Source organism: Eschrichtius robustus, chromosome 21, assembly GCF_028021215.1.
Source record: "Eschrichtius robustus isolate mEscRob2 chromosome 21, mEscRob2.pri, whole genome shotgun sequence".
NCBI lineage: Eukaryota > Metazoa > Chordata > Mammalia > Artiodactyla > Eschrichtiidae > Eschrichtius > Eschrichtius robustus.
In genome coordinates, this window is record NC_090844.1 from 14,322,343 (window position 1) to 14,343,158 (window position 20,816).

Sequence of the window (20,816 nt, forward strand, 5' to 3'; positions counted from 1 at the left end):
CGTTGTATAAAACCACTGATTATCTGTTTTCAAAGCTAATTTTAGTATAGACTTTTTTTTAAAGCATCTCAGGATAAAATGTTAATATGCAAAAAAATACCACATTTGTGTTCTGTTTTTCATAAATGATTTAAAGAAAGCCATTTCTTTGATTGCCTATTATATTTTCCTCTACTTTTTTTCGTACAAGGACTATCCTCCTGCTGGCTCAATAACTCACACGAGGGGTTTGTATTGATAGAAATGCAGCCAGTTATCTGCTAGTGAACTCTGGGGTCACAAATGGCAGCTGTGTATTTTTGTGTTTAGAGGAAGCGGCGGTTATGCTCCATTAAGTTGTGTGAGTTTATCCCATCACTCTGTGACCTGGCGTCTTTGATCCAAAGTGACAAGGAGTAATGTACACGTCATGTTTGATCTTGTTTATCTTGCAAGTGGCATCATAGTTTGTCTGTGAAAAGTGCAAAAGTATCACTTGGGTTGCCATCCATAAGAGCAAGTTGTATGGCAGTGGAGACCCTCCATGGTTTTACCCTTGAAAAACCAGAGGCTGGCATCTATTCCATCGCATAGGAGACCCTGGAATCAGCTCTTTTTCCTGAACTAATATCCTTCAAGAGGCAGGCAAAGAGGGACTTCAAAAGTAAAGCTTTTCTAGGTAGCTGAGGCTGAAGAAGTCTTCCTTTGGGAGGATCACATTTGAGGAAGAAGGATTTTCTGACTGTAGATGGAGGCAATTCTTTTGTTTTTTTCCTTTTTTTTAAAAAAATATTTTTTTATTTATTTGGCTGCGTCGGGTCTTAGTTGTGGCATGCGGGATCTTTGTTACCTGTGAGGGATCTTTGTTGCAGCATGCAGGATCTTTAGTTGTGGCATGTGAACTTCTTAGCTACGCATGTGGGATCTAGTTCCCCGACCGGGGATTGAACCCGGGCCCCCTGCATTGGGAGCTCAGAGTCTTAGCCACTGGACCACCAGGAAAGTCCCATGGTGGGGGCAGTTCTGACCCATAGAGTGGGATGAAATTCTGACTCCATGCATGTTGGAAATAGAAGTTTCTACAAGACAGGAGAATTAGGGGCAGGCAGGTCCTGGCTTTCTAGTAAATTGATGAGTAATATTCAGCAGACGTACTTTGAGCATCACATAAGACAATGTATATGAAAACATTCTAGAAAATTTTAAGGGATTATCGTGTTTCTCAATGAAAGATTTATTTTTACTAGACATATAGGACAAAATACATTTAAATCTGAGTTCATTTTGGTTCTTTTTTTATGGCAGAGATAGCATTTTGTGTCTAGACAATTATTTCTCAAATTTAAGACATAACACCTGTAAACATATAATCATCATGAGGAGACGGGCATTAAAATGAGAACTCTTCACACATAATGTATGTCTATCTTTGTGCTATCTTATACCCTATATGATCATCAGTTACTTTTAATGGTACAGTAGGGTGTTGAATATAATATTTCTGGGATGGGTATGATAGATGGATGCTTAATAACCATATTAATACTGAATAATTCTTATATTCTTATTTATTATTGCTGGTATAGCATGAGCTATGGCTTTAGTTAGAGCTGAGTGTGAATCCTGGCTTGGACATACTAGCTGCATGAGCTGAGCAACTTACTTTAATTTTCAAAACCACAGCTTTTTTTTTTTTTTTTTTTCTCTCTCTAAAATGGGTTTAAAATAGAACATATCTCATTGGGTTGTTCTCAGAATTAAGTGATATAATACAGGAAAAGTGCTTAGATTAGTGGCTCATAGTGAGGTCTCAATGAAGGTTACCTATAAGTAGTACTATTAGTCATTATCCTAATAAAAATGGCCCAATAGAAGTGTGTTTATAAATTTTTATTTTTGTTTGAATAGTTTCTATAAAAATATTTCAGTGGGGAAATTAAAGTTAGTGTGTGGAAATGAGTCATAGCTAGACATCAACTAATGCCTTACTTACGATTTACGAATAACCTTTTCTGTTTTCAAAAAGATACTTTTGTGATCAGAGGGGCAATTTTAAATCATTAATAGTCCTAACATTTCAAATCTGAGGAAACTGAAAATTAACTGCATAGTCTCTGACCTGCTGTGCCAAAGGGAGTGTGTGTCAATTATTTCTATTTATTTGTCTCATATGCATTTATTGATCGAAGAGTGGAGATGACGCTCAGTTACTTCAAGTCTAACTCAGGTGACCATGATATTATGAACCAATATTGTGAAAGTGTTCACTACACTCTTGATAGAGGAGGTGAACATGGCACCTTTATAAGACTATACATATACTATCTGAGAAAGGTAAGCACTGATTCTTCTGCTGAATGCCCTGTGGGCTTATTTTTATCCTAAGCTAAATACAGGACACTTCAGGGGAAAATGCCTTACTTTTCTGTTGAAGACCGATCTCTTGGTCGAAGTGGTGGGACTGGAGGAGGAACGTGCGGGGGAGGGACAGGAGAGGAAGCATCCTTAAAGGCATCAGTGCCGTTGTCGGAGTGGCTTTTGGAGAGGGGTCTGTAGGTCTGGGTCTTGGCAGCAGGATGTGACTGAGCACCGTAGGGTGAGTTGTACAGGCCTATCAGGAAACACAGCACAGCAAAACAAACACAGAACAGAAACAAATAACATGTTGAAAGTGCATTACATTACTTATACCCCACAAAAATATCCCATGATTTTACCAAGATTATTATCGGTAAACATATTCACAATGCATGCATTGGATGGTATGCTCTTGATTTACTAATATTATTAATTTATTAATCATTATTAATTCATTAATGGATTGAATACACGAGCATTGGTTACAGTGAATCCTCATCAGTTATTATGGAATTAGTAATAATTCCAACTGGTACTAGAAACAAGCTTACAGATACTTAGCAAATTTTCTCGTGGATAATGTAAACTAATAACGTAGTTAAGATTTTAGAAGAAGATTAAGAATACTTAATAGAACTGTTTCCAAATATCTTCTATTACTTTAAAAGCTCTGATTTGCATATGATAATTGACATGTTAATTGCAATCAAACAAAATATTGAGCAAGTTAAATACATGCGGTGCAAGGCATAAGGAAACATCCACTCTCAATAAGCTTATAGCACATCTGGGGAAAAGAGACATGATTAGAATTATGATTGAAAATAATTGGTAGCATATGATAAAGGCCACATGAGGAAAACATATTTTAGGCATTAAAGATTTTAGAAGATGGTGATTGGTCGGAGAAGATATCACAGAACTGATGACACTAGAGTGAGCCCTGAAGGATTGGTTTGGGTGGGTCGGGGAAGAGGGCAGTGGAGATGGCAGAGGAAAAAAAGCAGCAGAAAGTGCAAGGCATAGAACAGCGCGATGTAAGGTTAGTAGGAGGGGAAGAGACTAATCAGAGTTGCTTTGTCTACTGATTAAATGGTAAAACTCTAAAGTGCTCTGGAAGTATATATGTAACTACCGTTCAATTTACTAATTCTAATGGATGCAAACTTCAATGTGAAAAATAATTATAAAAATTCTGAATTTCCTGCCACCTCAATCTTTTGAGCTAAGTCTATTTTCATTCATCTGCTTCTCCTGAAGGTCCATGCAAATTGGCTATGACAAATGAGACAGTGTCTGCAGTTTTGTTTTGCCTCAGTGCTACAGTCAGACTTCAACCTGAGCGCTTGTTAAGAACTAAACAACAGACCCAAAATGGAGTTGCTCGTGCTAAGCCCCACAGCACCAAACCGAGACTTAACTTAGTTACAGTTTTGAGTCTCCCAGAAATGGAATCTTAAAGCTGTCCATCAGGAATGGCCTGGCCAGCACGAGTTAGATACTCTGCCTAACAGCCCCCTGCCCTCCCCTCGGGGAAAGTGACCTTGCAGTAACCCACCCGCTTTTTTTTCTTAGTCTAACTTCCTTGTTCCTGCTCCCTTCTGCCTATTGAAAGTCTTTCATTTTGTTCAGCTCCTCAGAGCTCCTTTCTATCTGCTATATTGGATGCTGCCTGATTCATGAATCGTTTAATAAAGCCAAGAAGATCTTTAAAATCTTCTCAGTTGAATTTTGCATTTTAAAAAGCTAAACACAGGAGAGGAGTTAGGAGAACCTGAGACCAGGAATAAAAGTTGAGGGAATCTTAGCAGGCCACCTGCTATCATCTGCAAGAGCGAGGACTGAAAACCAGATTCTTGCAGCTTGCTGAGCTTGTTCTGCTTGTTTTTTTCCCTCTACTTGTCGTCGGACACTAGTAGCAGAATCCTCAACAGGGAAAAGGCCTGAGTGCTGGCCTTCAGGCCTCACGGAGGGGACAACCTCATCCAGCTTGGGGGTGTGGCTGGCAAGGGGACCTTGATGGGAGGCTACAGCTGCCGAACGGGACGTGGGCCTCGGAGACTGCTCTACAGAAGGGAATAACAGGCACTGTGCAATCGTCCTGAGCCTGGGGCCGGGAAGTGACAGGCGGCCCCGTGTGGGGTCCCCTGATGTGACATTTAGGAGAAAGAGATGATGGAAACATTTTTTAGGGGTCCCTCACTCCAGCCCTTAACCACTTCACAAGATACCAACTCACTCAAGTACAAGTGGAAATGCCCGGAATTGAAGTTGTTCCATTATGACCGCTGGCAACTCTGAGTCAGAAAAGTGGTCCAGCAAAGTGGGATGTTTAAAAATCCTTCAATGAATGATTGCATTTGGAGCAAAAGCATGGACAGGGTCACAAAATACTTTGCTTGACTTGTTTTTGGTGAACTGTATCTGAAAGATCTTACGCAATTGTAATCATTCTCTCTACTGATAAAAGAAGATCTTTATCTTATTTTGTACCCCCTGTTACAGTATGTTCTTTCCTGCTGTCCTTCACACTTTGGTTAAACATTCCTGAAGCCGAGAATAAACTAACAGTGGGGATGAAGGAGATAAAATAGTATTAGTTCTCATTTCCATGAGAAAAGATCAAATCTTTCGTTATACATGCTGAGAAAAGAAAAAAAGCATCTTCCTAATTGTAGAAACTGAAATCGTGCACTCAGAGTGGTAAAAAAAAGGTGACTGGGAAGTTCTTCCAAGCATGGGAGGACACAGTGTATTCATGCCAAGCAAGGAAACCCATCCTACCTGCATTATATGTATAAGGAGTATTATACATGTCTGTGTCATCATCTAGAAAATGAAACATAAATATTATGGTAATACAGATTGGTCACCACATCCTAACAAGATAGCAGAACTTCAGAGAAACAACAGATTTGTTAGAAAACCAACACATTTTGCCTAGTTCATAAAACCATTTTTAAATTTTCAAATATTATGGGGGTTTTTTTTTTTCTGTTTTTTTTTTTTTGCTGGGCCTTTGCAAATTGACTTCTCTGGGCTGTAAAGGTTTGCTCTGCTGCCCACTTCACAGCATACAGATATCAGTCCCTCTTCCTCCTTTCCGCCTGTTCTGGATCATGAATTTCCTTTAGTAAGTGCTTTAAAGATCCCTTGTCAACTCAGTGAGACCCAGCTACAGTCACTGTCTTGATATGGGGCAGATACACGTGGACAGAGATACATGCGTCCGTTTAAGCAGATAATACGCCAGGCCAGTTTATACTGTGGATGGGGAAGGATGAAGGCATAAAGCCAGAGCCCCTGGCACTACTCCAAGGGTCACCTTCTAAGAGGCTTCCTGGCAGCTCAGGGGTGAAGCAGGAGCGCAGGTGTCTGGGAGTTGAGGGGTGATCTAAGAATAAGGAGGAGTGCTGAAAAGAAGGGAGGGCCATGAAGTTTGCTGGGATCTTGACAGTTTGTGTGAACCGAAACTACACGAAAGAGTATGCATCCTTCAGCCCACAAGGACCTGACCAGAAAACAGAACTACATACCTGGCTTGTGCACCATGTGGATTTGCTTAAACATGGTCTTGTACCAGTCCTTTGGCCTGTCAACTGTCTGTAGAAGAAAATGTCCAACAGTTACAAAACTGGTTCTAAATAAACATTGTTCCTCTTTGTATATTTTATCTTTTTAAATAGCAGATTTCTGTTCTGACTCTTTACTATGTCATGATGACATATCAGTAATTTATCCAGGGATACATGCAATTTGTAAATATATTACCCTTTGTTTGGGTGGAGGCTGAGTTGGAATGTTATACGCTACGGTTCTATTTCTTCCAGGTCACAGCTGTGCCCAGCCCTAGATAGTTGATATTTGTGCAAGCTTATTTATATAAAATTAACTGAATAAAAGTTATACTGTTGTAATTGTTTGCTTCGCTCCTTTTGGATATTATGGATATTATCATTATCCATAATAACTTGTTCGTATACTGTTCAAGACATTATTTTAAAAATTAACTAGGGAATATTTTGGACTCGAATTGTATTCTGATCATCGGCTTAGAATTAGAGAAATAAAAATTTGGTATTTACTAGTCTAAGTTACTAAAATACTGACTATAGTAAACAATCTAGTGTCCTAGAGGAAGTCACAAAATATAGATATTGTTTCAAAATTTCTTTAACGTGATAATAAAATGTTGGCAACATTTGCTGTGCTAAACTGTAAGTTCCTTAAAAGCAGAAGCTCCTTATCCACCCCGCTTTTGACATAATATAAACAGTAGGCTGCAGTGGAAAGCTGAGATTAATGTCAGATCAACCTAGATTCAAATCTTGGTTCCTTTCATTACTGTTTAATACTTCCAAGCAATAAGAATTTGGGCAAGTGAGGTAACCTTTTAGGGCCTCAGTTTTTCTCTTCTCTAAGGTGAAATAATTATATCCACATCGTAGAATTGTTATGGAAATTGAAAGAGACAGTGTATACAAAAAGACCTAGAACAATGCCTAGAATATAAGAAATGCTCAATAAATCATAACAGTAGGGAACCTCAGATATTTACAGAATAAAACAATGAATGAATCCAGGTTATTGGATGGAAGTCTACCTAATCGTATACCTGTGAAAGTGGACATATGCCTTTATAATCATAATTCAAGATTTTGCTTGGAGTGTCTTCATTTTAACTCTTCCAGGGTTATTCTGGTAAGAAACTTGACCATTCTGTATATAGTGACTAAATATACAGATTTTTCGAGGCAGTTCTCTTCAAAGAAAATATTCTGTTAGGAAGGCCACAAAAATATTGTTGTATTTGTTAGACTGAGCTTTGGTGTAGATTTTATATCCTGATTTTTCTTTCCAGTGTGGTCATCGTGTTTTCCATCTGGAAATTGAGGGTTTTGTGCTATATCTAGACTTATTTTGATCTCTAAGAATATACGATTCTGGTAATCACCACAAATACAGAGTAACATCAAGGGCTAATTGACTTTGTTGGGAATCACTTCTTCACTCATTCTAGGCTCTTTCTACAATGGAAATATTGAGTGGATCACTGGTGGACTTTATACTCAAATGGTGGGAGCTGGTGGGAGAGGCAGTGATAAAGCAAGAGTCTAGCTGTTATTTGCTGGGTTAAACAAAGTAGATGAACATGTATCTTTAAGGGACATTTATTTTCATAAAAGATGGATTTCTTTTTCATTAAGCTTTAATTCCTTTGCAGTCTTTAGCAATAAAAAATAAGACATAACTTTGTGTAAAAATGTTTCCCAGCCATACCTGGACACAACCAATGGCAACGAGGAAGCTGAATAAGTGAGTTATATCGCTGTATATGGCAATGCATCCTGACAGACAGGAGTTTTTCCTTCACTTGCTGGAGGGCACATATCCGGCGGGATCTCTGTTGTGCCATCTGCTAGCTTTATACGGTGAGCACAGAGATGCCAGGAAATGCCCAAGTTGGTTGGCAAAGAGGAGTGTGAGACTGGTAAATGGGAATACTAAAACTCTATGTCCCTTTCTAAAAGAAGTCCTCTAAGCATTTAAAGTCCCTTTTATAAATGCCACCATGTAGGTTGTTACGGCAAACATTGAGATTAGGTAAACGGAAGTCTACTCAAATTTCAGGAAGCTTACTTGTGTATTTGTTCTTCACAATGATTTTGCATGGACAGTAGCTACTAGTAAATCACTATTTGGTTGTTTTCTATAACTTGGCTGAATATACCTGAAATTTTACACTCCTGTAGTTTACAAAACATCAGAACTCTACATTGATTTGTCGTGCAGAGATTTCCAAAAAGGGAAAAGACACATATTTTCTACATTTTTGGTGATAATTATCATTATCCATAATAACTTGTTAGTGAGTATAGTGTTCAAGACATTATTTTAAAATTAACTAGGGAATATTTTGGACTCGAATTGTATTCTGATCATCGGCTTAGAATTAGAGAAATAAAAATTTGGTATTTACTAGTCTAAGTTACTAAAATACTGACTATAGTAAACAATCTGGTGTCCTAGAGCAAGTCACAAAATACAGATATTGTTTCAAAATTTCTTTAACGTGATAATAAAATGTTGGCAACATTTGCTGTGCTAAACTAAGTTCCTTAAAAGCAGAAGCTCCTTATCCACCCCGCTTTTGACATAATATAAACAGTAGGCTGCAGTGGAAAGCTGAGATTAATGTCAGATCAACCTAGATTCAAATCTTGGTTCCTTTCATTACTGTTTAATACTTCCAAGCAATAAGAATGTACACCAGTATACATTATTCTATTCTATTTTCGCCCCTTTCCAGATTGGAAAAGACTCAAATGTTGTTATATTTGAACTTGAAGGAAAGAATCTTACATTTCACTTAACTACTCGCCTTAATTACACAGTCTCGTGGGATCTGAACCCTAGCGGGTTTTGTTGTTGTTGTTTTTAAGGATGGCAGTAAAAGGCTAACATTAGACGTCCCAGGTCGCATGAGAGAGGGCAGTCTGGGGAGCTGCTTCCCTTTCTTCAGATAACATTTGGTTAATTCTTGGCTTTCTAGAGTTTCCATGTTACTTTTTGAAATTCTGTTTCCTTGGTCTATGCTGGTTGTCTAAAATGAGACTCTGAGATGATACACTGGGACAGTACTGCCTTTGGTGTGTACACTGAGCAGAAAGTCCCTGTGAAGCAATGTAAGTCTGATAATTATTACTTTCTATGCGGATGAGAAAGAAAAACAGCCTTGGAGATTCTTGGCCTGCTGTGGCTCAGACATGGCGAGACTCCACATTTATAAACACAGCTATACTTGGGGATGTGCTCTGTGGGGCTGACAGATAAGAAATGTGAATGACTCTTCACACCTGTACCTTCTCTGTAAACTTTGAACAGTCTACATAAGAGCACAGCTGTACATAAAAATGCTGGTTCCTTATAAGGAACTTCTGAGTTGCTTATGTTTTTATTTTCTATTTTATAGAGGGGGAACTTGCATTGAATGTCTAGTATCTGCATTTGTTTATGCATATCTAAACATGCTTTTGATTTGGCAGTAGATTAAAAATATATAAATTTTTAATATTTCTTGCTTTTTCACTAACCATCTATAACATCTCAGTTTTTTCCTTTTAAAACGTAAAAAGCAAGGTCTTGCTATTTAAGAAAATTATATCTTACGAATAAAGACAGTTCCAGCTTTGCATGTCCATTTGTGTCTATCATATATTGACTTAAAAACACACCTAGAGGTCTCAGATAAACTCAGACAATCTATAACTACACAGAATCAGGGATCTCCTAATTTGTCAAGGGTCAGTTAAACAAAACCAGAGACACTGTACCTGTCTGACACTGTATCCCTACATTATTAGGAAAAAAAATTCAAATTAAACCATTTTGAGTCAGAAATCTTAAAAGAGAAACAAACAACAAAGTGCCACCACCGGAAACATGCAGTCACCATAAGATTAAGAATGTTAGTCACAATCCCTGAACTTTTCCTGTCACTTAAATATGACAATCATTGGTTCCAACAGAGATTTTTAGGACTTTATAATTAGTCACATGCAACATCCCCAGAATCTAATGAGTCTAAAGCCCCAGCAACTGCTCTACAGATTTACTTTCTGGCTTCCAATTCTAATATAGATGCTTGGAATAATCAATTTTCAACTCTCCTCTCCGAACACAGGATCCCCATATGATGAATGCAAATCCAAGAAGACAAGAGACCCCCAGTCTTTGTCTTTCGTTCTTTCTGAGCGATTCCAATCGTCCCTGATCTCTTTTTCTGATCTCTTGCCGGTTCTTTTCCTCTCTCCACCCTTGTCTTTGGCCCCCCAGGTTTGCCTTCCAGGCCAGTAGCTCTCGGCACCAGCCCAGCCGTGTACGTGGGTGTTGGAGACCGAGTGTATGCAGTCGGCGCTCTATTCTCTCACCACCCCCCAGTTTCACCTGCAGAGGTGCTGCCGCTCTCATCCTGGCGCCCCCAGTATTCCTTCACGCAGGCCAGTACAGAGCTCCTCTCCAAGTGGCCTGGATCAGCAAGCAGCTGCCTGCCCAAGCTCAGCCTCTGCTGCTGCTGAGCTTTGCCAGAAGGGGCTGCCCTGACACACCAAGCAATGTTCTGGCAGAGTTTAAAGACTTAAAAAAAAAAACCCAAGCACTTTCACTTATCGCCCCGGAGAGCTCACAGCAGGCACAGCTGACGAGGGACACTAAAACGTGGTGTGTATTTTCCTCAGACAGTTTTTCCTTTCCATGACATGAACTCCCTTCCCTCCAATCATCTCGCTGCCCAGCACCCAATTCACAGCTCCCAGTCTCCTGGTGGTAACACACATCCATCTCAAGAAACAAATCACTGGTTTATTCGCAATGCACATGGGAATTCAGTGCAGCCAAAGAATTCACATTTTCTTCTTCCTTCCCTTTTCTCTCTCTATTGCCCCAACACTCCGTGGAAAAGGTAAAACCAAACAAAGCCTACTTTTTATCGTTTAACAGAATCACAATTTTCGTGATTTTTTTTTTCGTGATTTTTAATTGAAATGGAAAAACAGATTGGGTCATTATCTTCAATCGACAGTTCCCTTTCTCTGCCACACACAGCATAATATTCATGAGAACTCAGATGGCACGGAGGGCAATCCTCATTATATAAGAGCATAGGAATGCACAAAGCCATTGACAATCCATCCTTTGTGGAGCCTGTGCACAGCCCCGGAGCAAGGCGCGCTGGCATTTCCTACCGTTCTAATTGCCGTGGGGATTCCGGATTCATCCACCGGCCCGATCCCCGGGTAGTGCGGTGCTTTGATGACTGTCACTCTCTTCTCCTCCTCTGAGGATCTGTACAGCGGTATCGAGCTGCCCATGCTGCCGTCCAGAGACTGTGCATGCTGGGGGTATGTCTCTGAGGAATCTGTGGAGAAAATTTGGCAAAATATACTTGATGCACGAGGAGTCAAATTAATGGAGCCTCATGCCTACCGTAATATAATATATTTAATTACATGTAATTATGTATAATTACATAGTTATATGTAAATATATAATACTATATTATAATATATTTATAAATAAATATAAAGGGTATTTCCATCACTATATCTTTTAACTCATTGACCTTAGATTTGAGCCACTCATTGTTAACGTGTAGGTATATATTGAATAGACCTCTAACAACAAGATCCTCATTATTCAGTGATGAGGGGAAGGGGAAGAATAATATTTGTTGAAAGACCATGCGGCCACGTGGCAGCCACTGTGTTAAAAAAGCATTGTACATGCATTACTTCATTTTATCCTTCTAGTAATCTTGGGTGAGGGGTCCATTTTATAAACGAGGGGACAGAAGCTGAGACAAGTTTAGTAATTTCCTTCAGGTCATCATTTACATTGCTATTATTTTGGTGAAACTGCTGACTACCATTATTTTAAAGTACGAAAGTGTACTTTTAGGATGAAAAATATGACTATTGAGTCTATGACACTGATTTTATAAAAATAAAGTGAAAACAAAAATCACATAAGGAAATCTTCACATCCAAACATATACTTGGATGTGAAAGCTTATGGGTAGAGAAATGATCGTAAGCTATTAGTATTAACGTTTATTTAAGACTCCACGATGGCCACTAAAGTAAAGTAGCTTCACTTTTACTTTAAAGTAGCAAAAACCATGACTTCTCACCCCTTGGATGTGAAAATTGCCCTAAGCATACATTGTGACTGAGATTTATCATGCTCTTCATGCCATCTTCGTTAAATTTTTGGTATACTTTCATAAGAAACAGAGAGGACATAGGTGTACTATATATTCCACTTAGAGTTTACAGGTATTTATGAAAATCTACATTATCATTTATTTAGTACAATTGATAATATGACCTCCTGTTTTTCTACAATAAATTTCAAAATTTTGCTGACCAAGAATGACTCTTGGCCATGGTTTGTCAGATCTGTTAGTCAGGTCTCTTTTTATGTGCATATGGAAAAGTCCTTATGTCAGGGTAGCAGTCATTGATTATGTATAGGTATAGATATAAATATAGATATAGACATCTAAAAAGATATGACTGTGTTTTTGTAGCAAATTTATACAAAATTTCATAAGATTTTTTAAAAATTTAACTCATCATTATAAGGATAAGTAGAGATAAGACCTTTGTAAACTAATATCTGTTATAATATTTGTAACTGCTGTTACTATGACTGTGTTTTAGTTTGCAACAGAAAAGCATTTTCAATCCATTTCTGATGAAGAATGAATACGGCTAGGAATAAAACTGCTTTACGTGCCATTGTATGTAAAAGTAGTATCTTTTCCAAGCAACTCTGAATTAAGACGCAAAGTGATATTTGACTCTGATTTTCCATTTAATTACAGAAAGGATTTGAGTGGGCAACCATGATGCTAGTATTTCTATCAAACACTTTGAGCACTGAGTATTTGCAAAGTCCTAGCCTAAACAAACAGTGTTAACTCTCTTCATATGTGGGTCATAAGATTCTATGAACTTATAGCTTACAAGTTAGCCTTTTATTTTATTATGCTCTTATATGGTCCACTAACTCTCATTTTTGCAGCTTTGTCCTCAACTTTATAAAGTTCCTCTAGGGCAGAATAGATTTGTATATCCTCCTCAGGACCTATCTCAGCACTGGCCAATTGGAATTTGTTCAGTATTTATCTACAGAATTTCTTTCTCTGTAGTATAGTTTATATGTAAAATCCACCCATTGAAATGTTCTAATATAAAAGCCTGTCCATACTTAAGTATTTATATATTTTGTTTGTTGGGGTGGGAGGGACAAAACTGTGTTCATTAAGACAGGCAAAGGGGACAGAATCCAACTTTGATAATAGTTATTTGGAAAAATATTATGGCTAGGATAATTTGTAGAGTTTTACTATAGATGTGTGATCATGCATAGCTCCATAAAGAATCTAGATATAACGGACTCCTATTATAAAACTACACCAGGGAGTGATTATATAAGGGCAGTATTTTGGCACAAAGACATTCTACTCTCTTATACTGTAAAAGGACATCATTATAAGGTTCACAGATGATCCCAGGAGCAGCCTTAGAGAAGGTGCAAGTATATTTAGACTTCTCTTTGAGGCTCGTGGCTACATGTAAGTCTTATAGTTAGAGAGGTTTTGCTGGGCATAGAAGTTGAGTTCCACAATCCATAGGCTGGGTGTTCCTGGGTAAACTAACAGCCTCATCTTCTTTCAATACACAGTGTCGGGGAAGAGAAGGCACTGTCTGCTGTCAACGAGGACATGGGAGTTAAAGCCCTGTGTTCTACTTTCTTTCTCTCTGCTGGTTGGTGGTGGCCAGAGGATCGGTCTCCTGCTTTTGAGAGGTATGTTGTGGTCACGTGGTCCTCCGCCATTTTCCCTGTTTCTTGCTGCCCTGCAGTCCTTCTAGTTGCTCAACATGGAACCTTTCTCAGCTTGAATTCAGATGATGGTTCGATTTGGTCTGTTTTTCAATGTTTGTTTGGTTTTTTTTTTTACATTTTTAAAAACTAAGAAACATTTATTACATTATTTTCTAAATTGTCCTAATATATTTTGCTGCATAATAATGTTTCTAACATTATATAGCACAGCTTCTTTTCCAGGAAGCTTTAAAGAGTTCATGAGCCCCATGAAATCATATGTTTAAAAATTTATATGAATGTCCTAATGTTCATTTTTTTGGGGGGGGAGGAGAGCTCTGTCTTTCATTTAGTTCTTAATTCCCAAAGGATTAAGAACTACCTTTCTATAAAATTCTGCATCATTATTTAAAGGAACTCACATCCCTGACTGGTGGTCTTCTGGTCTCAGTTTGAATAGTAGTTTACTACTTTGGGAGGCAGCCTATCCCCTTGTTAAACTGTTTTAACTGTTAAATAGTTCTTCTTTATATATATCAAAAGAATTTTCTACAATGAAAGCTTTTCCACAAAAGAAGGGGCTGCCTCGAACATGGAGGGTACTTGCCACCCACGGAAATTCACTACATGAATGTTCTCCTGGTATATGTGCACACTCCTCTCCCCAACTGGCCATCTTTTTCTTTCTGCCCCATCACCCCAAATATCTAATAGCCTTCTCCAGACTCCGATATAGATGCAGTCATCATCTTGGAATAGCCGGGTCCCTATTTTCTCCAGTGTTAAATCCTCTGCCTTTAATTCCTCCCCTAGGAGAGGCTCATTAAATAGTGGAGTATTGAATGTTTCTGCTTCCTTTTCCAAAAATTACTTGGATGCTTTATATTTTTCTCATTTACTTTGTACCTGTTATATTGAAATTGTCATGAAAATCATGACTATCAGATGACTTACCAAGTGACCGGCCATGCTGCATGATAATGCTTGAATTGAGTGAGCCTGGTAGCGAGTAGGCAGAAGGGGAAAACGGCCTTTGGTAGTAACTCAGTGGACTCACAGTGCCTCCAGAGTTTCCATTCACTGTTATCTGGCTCTGAGAAAAGTGCAAAGACATCCTGTTAAAGCACACGGTCCCCTGTAAACGTCGCTCCTTTAGATGGCAATAATGGCTTCCATTCACATAACAGTAATCAGCCGTCAAGTATTTATTTACTAACTGATGTCGAGAAGGGCATGGGACATTTTGTTTTCAGTGTCTTCTCTATCTTCGTTTACTCTGAAAATCACTCTCTTTATATGTCAGAGGGCACAGGAGGTGATTAGGAGAATGGAAGCAGCTGACCAGTGGGCACATTGCTCTGCCAACAGTGATGTCCAAAGATATCAGAGGAGCCAGTATAAAATAAACGTGGAGGGTGAATCTGCTCTAATGTCGTGACTTAAATCACACTGCTCTGCGTGTAGGATTGTAAAAGAACATTCTTTGACAAGAGGAAAGTGATCGGTTCTCAGACTTAATCAGGGATATACTATCCTGTAGCGAATCAAGGTTTCCAGGGCAAGGTGACTAACATAAGGAGGACAATTGTTTGGATTTATATATGTCACGAAGCAATCTATTCTGGAAGAATCAAATACCTGGCAAAGCATCAGAAAGAGGTGTTAAACCCCCGCTTCTTCCTACTCATGTTTCATTTAGCATGTTATAGGCCTCTTTTTGGTTTTTTAATAATTTATTGTTTTGATTGCTTTATATTTGAGTATTTTCATATCCCCAGTGGTATTTCAAGATTCTTGTTGAAGATGGTCGTATATATGCTTTTTAAACATATTTTTCTGTATAACATGCAACCTGGTGCTAATAGGATAGTAGATATTCAATAGATACATATTCTAATTGAATTGAATCAGCTCAGTTAGAGAGGTTGAGCTCACTATTAAGCATGCCTATCTGTCCACAACACAGCACTGAGCATTGTGGAGATTGCATAATGCATGCAAATAAGATAAAACATTAGTAAGAGCAGTTAGTTAAAATACCTTACAGCTGCATACACACAAAACACATATATGCACATGATAAAGAACCATAATTTGTGACCTTTATCTGCTTATTTTAAAACAAATTAAACTTCTGTAGTATAGGCCTGAAACATAGGTAAATTAATTGCACATTTCCATGATTTTTCACTTTAAAGCAGATGTTTTCAAGTAATGTAGAATTACTCTAGTTTCATTACTTTATAGCCATACCACATCTGTCCTAAAGTCAGTAAGCATATCATTACAATGATTGTGCTTAATGATGAACTACTGTTCTGAGCTGTTACAGAAATCATTATTAGCAACCCTATCTTGAGGGTCATCTACCTTAGAGCACTGGCCATTCAGATAAGCGTGATGCACTGATCTACCCAAATGCTTCAGAGTGCTTATATATCTTTGATGAATTATTCGAGACTATTTTTGCCTCCTTGCCCAAATCCAGTTTGGTTGATCTTTGTAAATATAATTTAAATATTATTGTTATAATTAATGTTAAGGGCAGGAGAATTCTTCTTATTAAAAACTATCATGTTACTATGTAACTAAACTTAGGAAAGTTGCCCTGCCTCCTATTTTGATGGTTTCAATAACATTGGTTATGGGTTAAACAAAATAAAAGCTGCAAATAGATTTAGTCTTTCAGCATGTTAAATCAATTAGGATTTTACTAATGAAATAATACTATTAGAATTTTAGAAAATACTTTATTGTTATAGTGAAATAATTATTAGGAAAACCATCTCATGGAGAAGGTATGTGCAATTTAAACTGTTACTTGAAACTAAGTTCAGTTACAGTCGGCTCCACAAAGCTATATGTATGCCTCTCAGGCTCCTGAAGAGTCTTAGAAACAGTAAATTAAATAGGCTAGTACATAAATTAATACCCTATCACTGCTTTGTATTTTTAGGTAAAGGCATTCCTTAGAGTTTTAAAAGTAAAGAACTATTGAAAGCATAGTAGAACATGGAGAGGCTCATGCCTGTTGCGCTCCAGGTACTAGTGGCAGGGGAGGTATTAGCCGTGGAAAAGGAGGTTCCTTCTGTAGCTAGTTTCTGAATGCAACATTTCAGGGGAAAGTTTTATACCCAGCTGTTGAATGAATACTGAAGCCCATCTAAAGTATTATTAAGTATTTAGTAAAGATACTAAAAAGTATCTTTTGTCTTCTGTAATTGCAATGTCTTGAAAAACATATAGTTTATAATATTTCTCCAGGCATGAAATTCACAGATTTATGACCTTGATGCAACATAAAAATTATGTAGCACGGCTAAAATTTTCTCTGTGACAATGCATATTTAGAACTTCATTATGAAATCAATTTTAGAAAAAAATTCCCTTTATTTTGCCTAAAGTTATGTGCCTTTCAAATTGAAGCTATTATCTCTACTCTATATGCAATAGAAAATCTGCGCCATAAAATTTTGAAACACTTTAGGCATTTATAAATCATTTATTAGGGACTGCTTGTCAAGTAGATATATTTAGATGAAATAAATACGTATGGGAAATATTTATATATTGCTCTAAATGGAAGACAAATTATTGATATATAAAACAATAAATATTCATAAATTTCTATACTGGAGTGTCTTGGGAAAATAATTCCAACAAAATCATAGGGCTAAGTTTCTGCAATGTAGATTAAGGTTATTTACATCAGTCACTCCTGCTGGATAGATGGGTCCAAAAGATGTAGCTGTTAATGAAAGGAGAGCAAGAAGAATTAACATCATACAGTGAGTAATCATGTATGTGACAAATAAGGAGATGTGAACTGTTCACACAGGGCACATTCATATGAATCTCTGAAGTAATTTAATACTGGATTAAAATTTTAGACTTTCTCTACTAATCATCATCATATTATATGTATACCTATCTAAATTTCTGAGAAAGCTTCTTATTAAGGCAAATCACTGTACAACTCATTAGCTAGAGCAACACAGTGTAAACATAAGTGACTCTAAAATGAATGAAGAGAATATAATTGACCTTTTGAGCCCAAAATAGGTTTTTGAGGATGAATGTAATGTATTTCCGTAACAGATTGCACAGAATCGGTTTAGATGGAATCAACATCTATGCAAATAAAAATGCTCAGCTGCAAAATCAGATGGCAGACAAGAAATTGGTCCTTTTGGTCTTTGGAGATCTGTTTAAAAAATGATGGAGCATAGGAAAGAAGAATGATTACATGCATGATAGCAGGCGTGGTTAAAGTGATGCCGTCTGTCCTGGCAGACTGCTGACCCGCGGTTGGGGAAGGTGTTTCAGAACAGTCAGTTTGTCAGAGTCAGCTATCTGCAGCTCATCTGGGGTGGCTGAGGAGTACTCCCTGGAGGAGCAGGGGGAGTGCTCGCCCTGGGAGGGCTGTAGTGAGAGAGCCTGTGGTGTTGCTGTGGATAAGGCAGGCAGGAGCAGGAAGAAGGGGTTTATAAAAACAATGCAAAAACCTTGGGGGTCTTTGCAGGTGTGAGGGCCCCAAATCAGCAGGTGGTAGCAGGTAAGTGATGCTGGGCTGGAGCCACCATCTGGTGGAAAAGTGGTTGGGTTAAAAGGTACCACAGAAGGAGGGCATGAAGAAGAGGCTGCTGGTGGGGTTTGTCTGTGTGTTTGTGAAGCATTTACCTCCAGCACATTGGCAGTTAAGTTCTGGTTTCCGAGCTGAGTTTGAGGAAAAAATAATGAGAAGAGATATAAATGATCCAATTAATAAAAACATCTCTTTTTGCAATGTGGCAGAGAAGGCAAAGCATCGGTTTTATTTGCAAGCATTCTAAGGAAATATATTCAGAAGAATTAGGTGCCAACCACACAGTAGAGGAAAAGCATGAAAACATGCAGAAAAGGAATCCAGTAAATGTTTTTTGGAAATAAGACCAGTTTTCACACAGCTTTAGTTTTGGGTGAGGGCTTAAGAGTGTTGGCATAATGGAATTTTTTTTTTCTCCAAAGTTTTGGTTTTTGTACTTGTGACAACAAATTAATATCAAGTCATTTATTGGTTGGCAGAATTAGTTTTCCCTTCACCAGAAAAATCTTATAGCAGATTTCTCCCTACTGCCTCCTTGTTGGAAAATGTCCCCCAAATATAAATCAGTTTGCCTCATGTTTTTCAGATCTAGAGACTGATCAAATTAAAAACAACTAAATGGAAAGGGAATTTTGTTTCCTTTCCACTCATTGAATCTCTATTTTAATTTCACTATAAAATACTAAAGGAATTGAACTTTAAAATATCCTAGCAGTGCAAATAGTGGTACCTTTGTGTGAAAATGAAATGAAAAAAAAAACAAACAAAAACAGCCACTGATGATGTTAGAGTATACCCTAGCTGGTTAGAACTACTGTTGGCTTAAAATCTTAGGTAAAGGAGAAAGAAACTGAAGGAGAAAGAAAAGGTTTAATACCTCCAAAGCTAAACATGGCGGAGGGGTGGTCTGTAAAAGGAAGAGAGTGGATGGCCCATTAAAGATGTCATAGCTATCCATTTTAACCTTCATGATAGCTGACCACACAGGGCAAATATGATTATAAGTGAATTCACTCAACATGAGTGAATGAAACTCTGAAGAAGATTTTTTTTCTTACTCCTCACCCCCACCTCCAAAATAAAGGTGTTTTTGAGTGTTCAGTATGGGGCCAGTTGTAACATAGATAGCCAGAGTATTATAGGATATTAATACAATGATGGGGAATGTATTAAAGAGAACTGTATAAAGTTAAAAATCTTGCCTAGTAAAGATTTAAGTGATTCTTGGCCAGCCATCATCTTCCTAACAGTTGATGTCATGCAGACTGTTGATCTCATAAAAAGTTATAATTAATTTTTGTCCTCAGAATTTTAATTGGAGAGTTAAAAAAAATCCATTATATAAAAAGGTCTCTTGGCCACAGATACGTTAAAAATCTGAGAGCTATTGATCCTTCTCTTAGGAAAAATGCACAAATTCATGTATGCATAAAATTTGTATCAACTTTAGGGGTTCATGGATACTTGAAAGCACATCTTTAATCTAACAGGTTAAGAAACTCCAACCCTGGATAAAAAGGCAGATTTTTCTATTCTATTCTTATCTAGTGAGCTTTTGTTGTTGTTGTTTAAAGACACACATTTTAAATGTGATACTTTTATACTCATATGCGGGCATTGCAAACTCAGGTGCTGACCCTGGGCCAGGAATGTATCCAGAATGTGCAAATCAGGCTAGGGGTTAGATAAGAGGGAATGATGGTCCATTCTCTACGCCTGCATCTTCATTCCTGTCCTGGTACAAGGAGGGGGAAGGGTAAGCTGGGACGAAGTGAGAGAGTGGCATGGACATATATACACTACTAAATGTAAAATAGATAGCTAGTGGGAAGCAACCACATAGCACAGGGAGATCAGCTCGGTGCTTTGTGACCACCTAGAGGGGTGGGATAGGAAGGGTGGGAGGGAGACCCAAGAGGGAGGAGATATGGGGATATGTGTATATGTATAGCTAATTCACTTTGTTTTAAAGCAGAAACTAACACACCATTGTAAAGCAATTATACTCCAATAAAGATGTTAAAAAAAAAAGAAGAGGGAATGATAGAAAGTGGTAGAAGGGAAAGGGCATGTTGCCCCAAGGCAGCCAAATTAAAAATTAACTCAGTGGCAACCAAAGGATATCTATAGTCATAAACCCTTAGGCCGTATGTTTTTTTGGCTCAGTAAATGTAGAATCTGGAGGTGGAAGGGGAATAGTTGGATATGGGCTTGGAGTGGAGCTTGGGGTACAGAGAAAGGGAGCAGAGTCTGGCAGGGCCAGGCTGAGGGTGAGGTGAGCAAGGCACTTATCTTGGGTGCACAATTTAACGGAGTGACAAAAACTCAGTCATGGAGATAAACACTATTTTAATGCAATCTTATGAAAAAAAATCGAAGTCAATACAAAAAAAATCCAAACTGAACAAAATATCAAAAATTTAAATAATGAACAGTGCCATGCCAGGTCATATTGAAGACTGAGGAAAAAGGAAAAATTTGTATCCTGGATTTTTAATGGAAGCAA

General features: G+C 37.9%; 1 protein-coding gene across 10 annotated transcripts in view; it reads right to left on the reverse strand.

Annotated features, from left to right (window-relative positions):
* The window catches only part of SORBS2 (sorbin and SH3 domain containing 2), a 203,712-nt gene that overhangs the window by 53,662 nt on the left and 129,234 nt on the right, over positions 1-20,816 (reverse strand). For 6 of the 10 annotated variants that reach the window (XM_068531974.1, XM_068531980.1, XM_068531978.1 and 3 more), the window contains exons 7-11: positions 14,680-14,818; positions 11,082-11,254; positions 5,874-5,940; positions 5,122-5,166; positions 2,401-2,590 (exon numbers count right to left, since the gene is read on the reverse strand). In XM_068531974.1, coding sequence (XP_068388075.1) covers positions 2,401-2,590; positions 5,122-5,166; positions 5,874-5,940; positions 11,082-11,254; positions 14,680-14,818 — 614 coding nt within the window. Of the gene's footprint in view, positions 1-2,400; positions 2,591-5,121; positions 5,167-5,873; positions 5,941-10,284; positions 10,401-11,081; positions 11,255-14,679; positions 14,819-20,816 lie in introns of those variants that run through there. The other 4 variants (XM_068531975.1, XM_068531976.1, XM_068531983.1 and 1 more) reach the window with 2 other exon arrangements.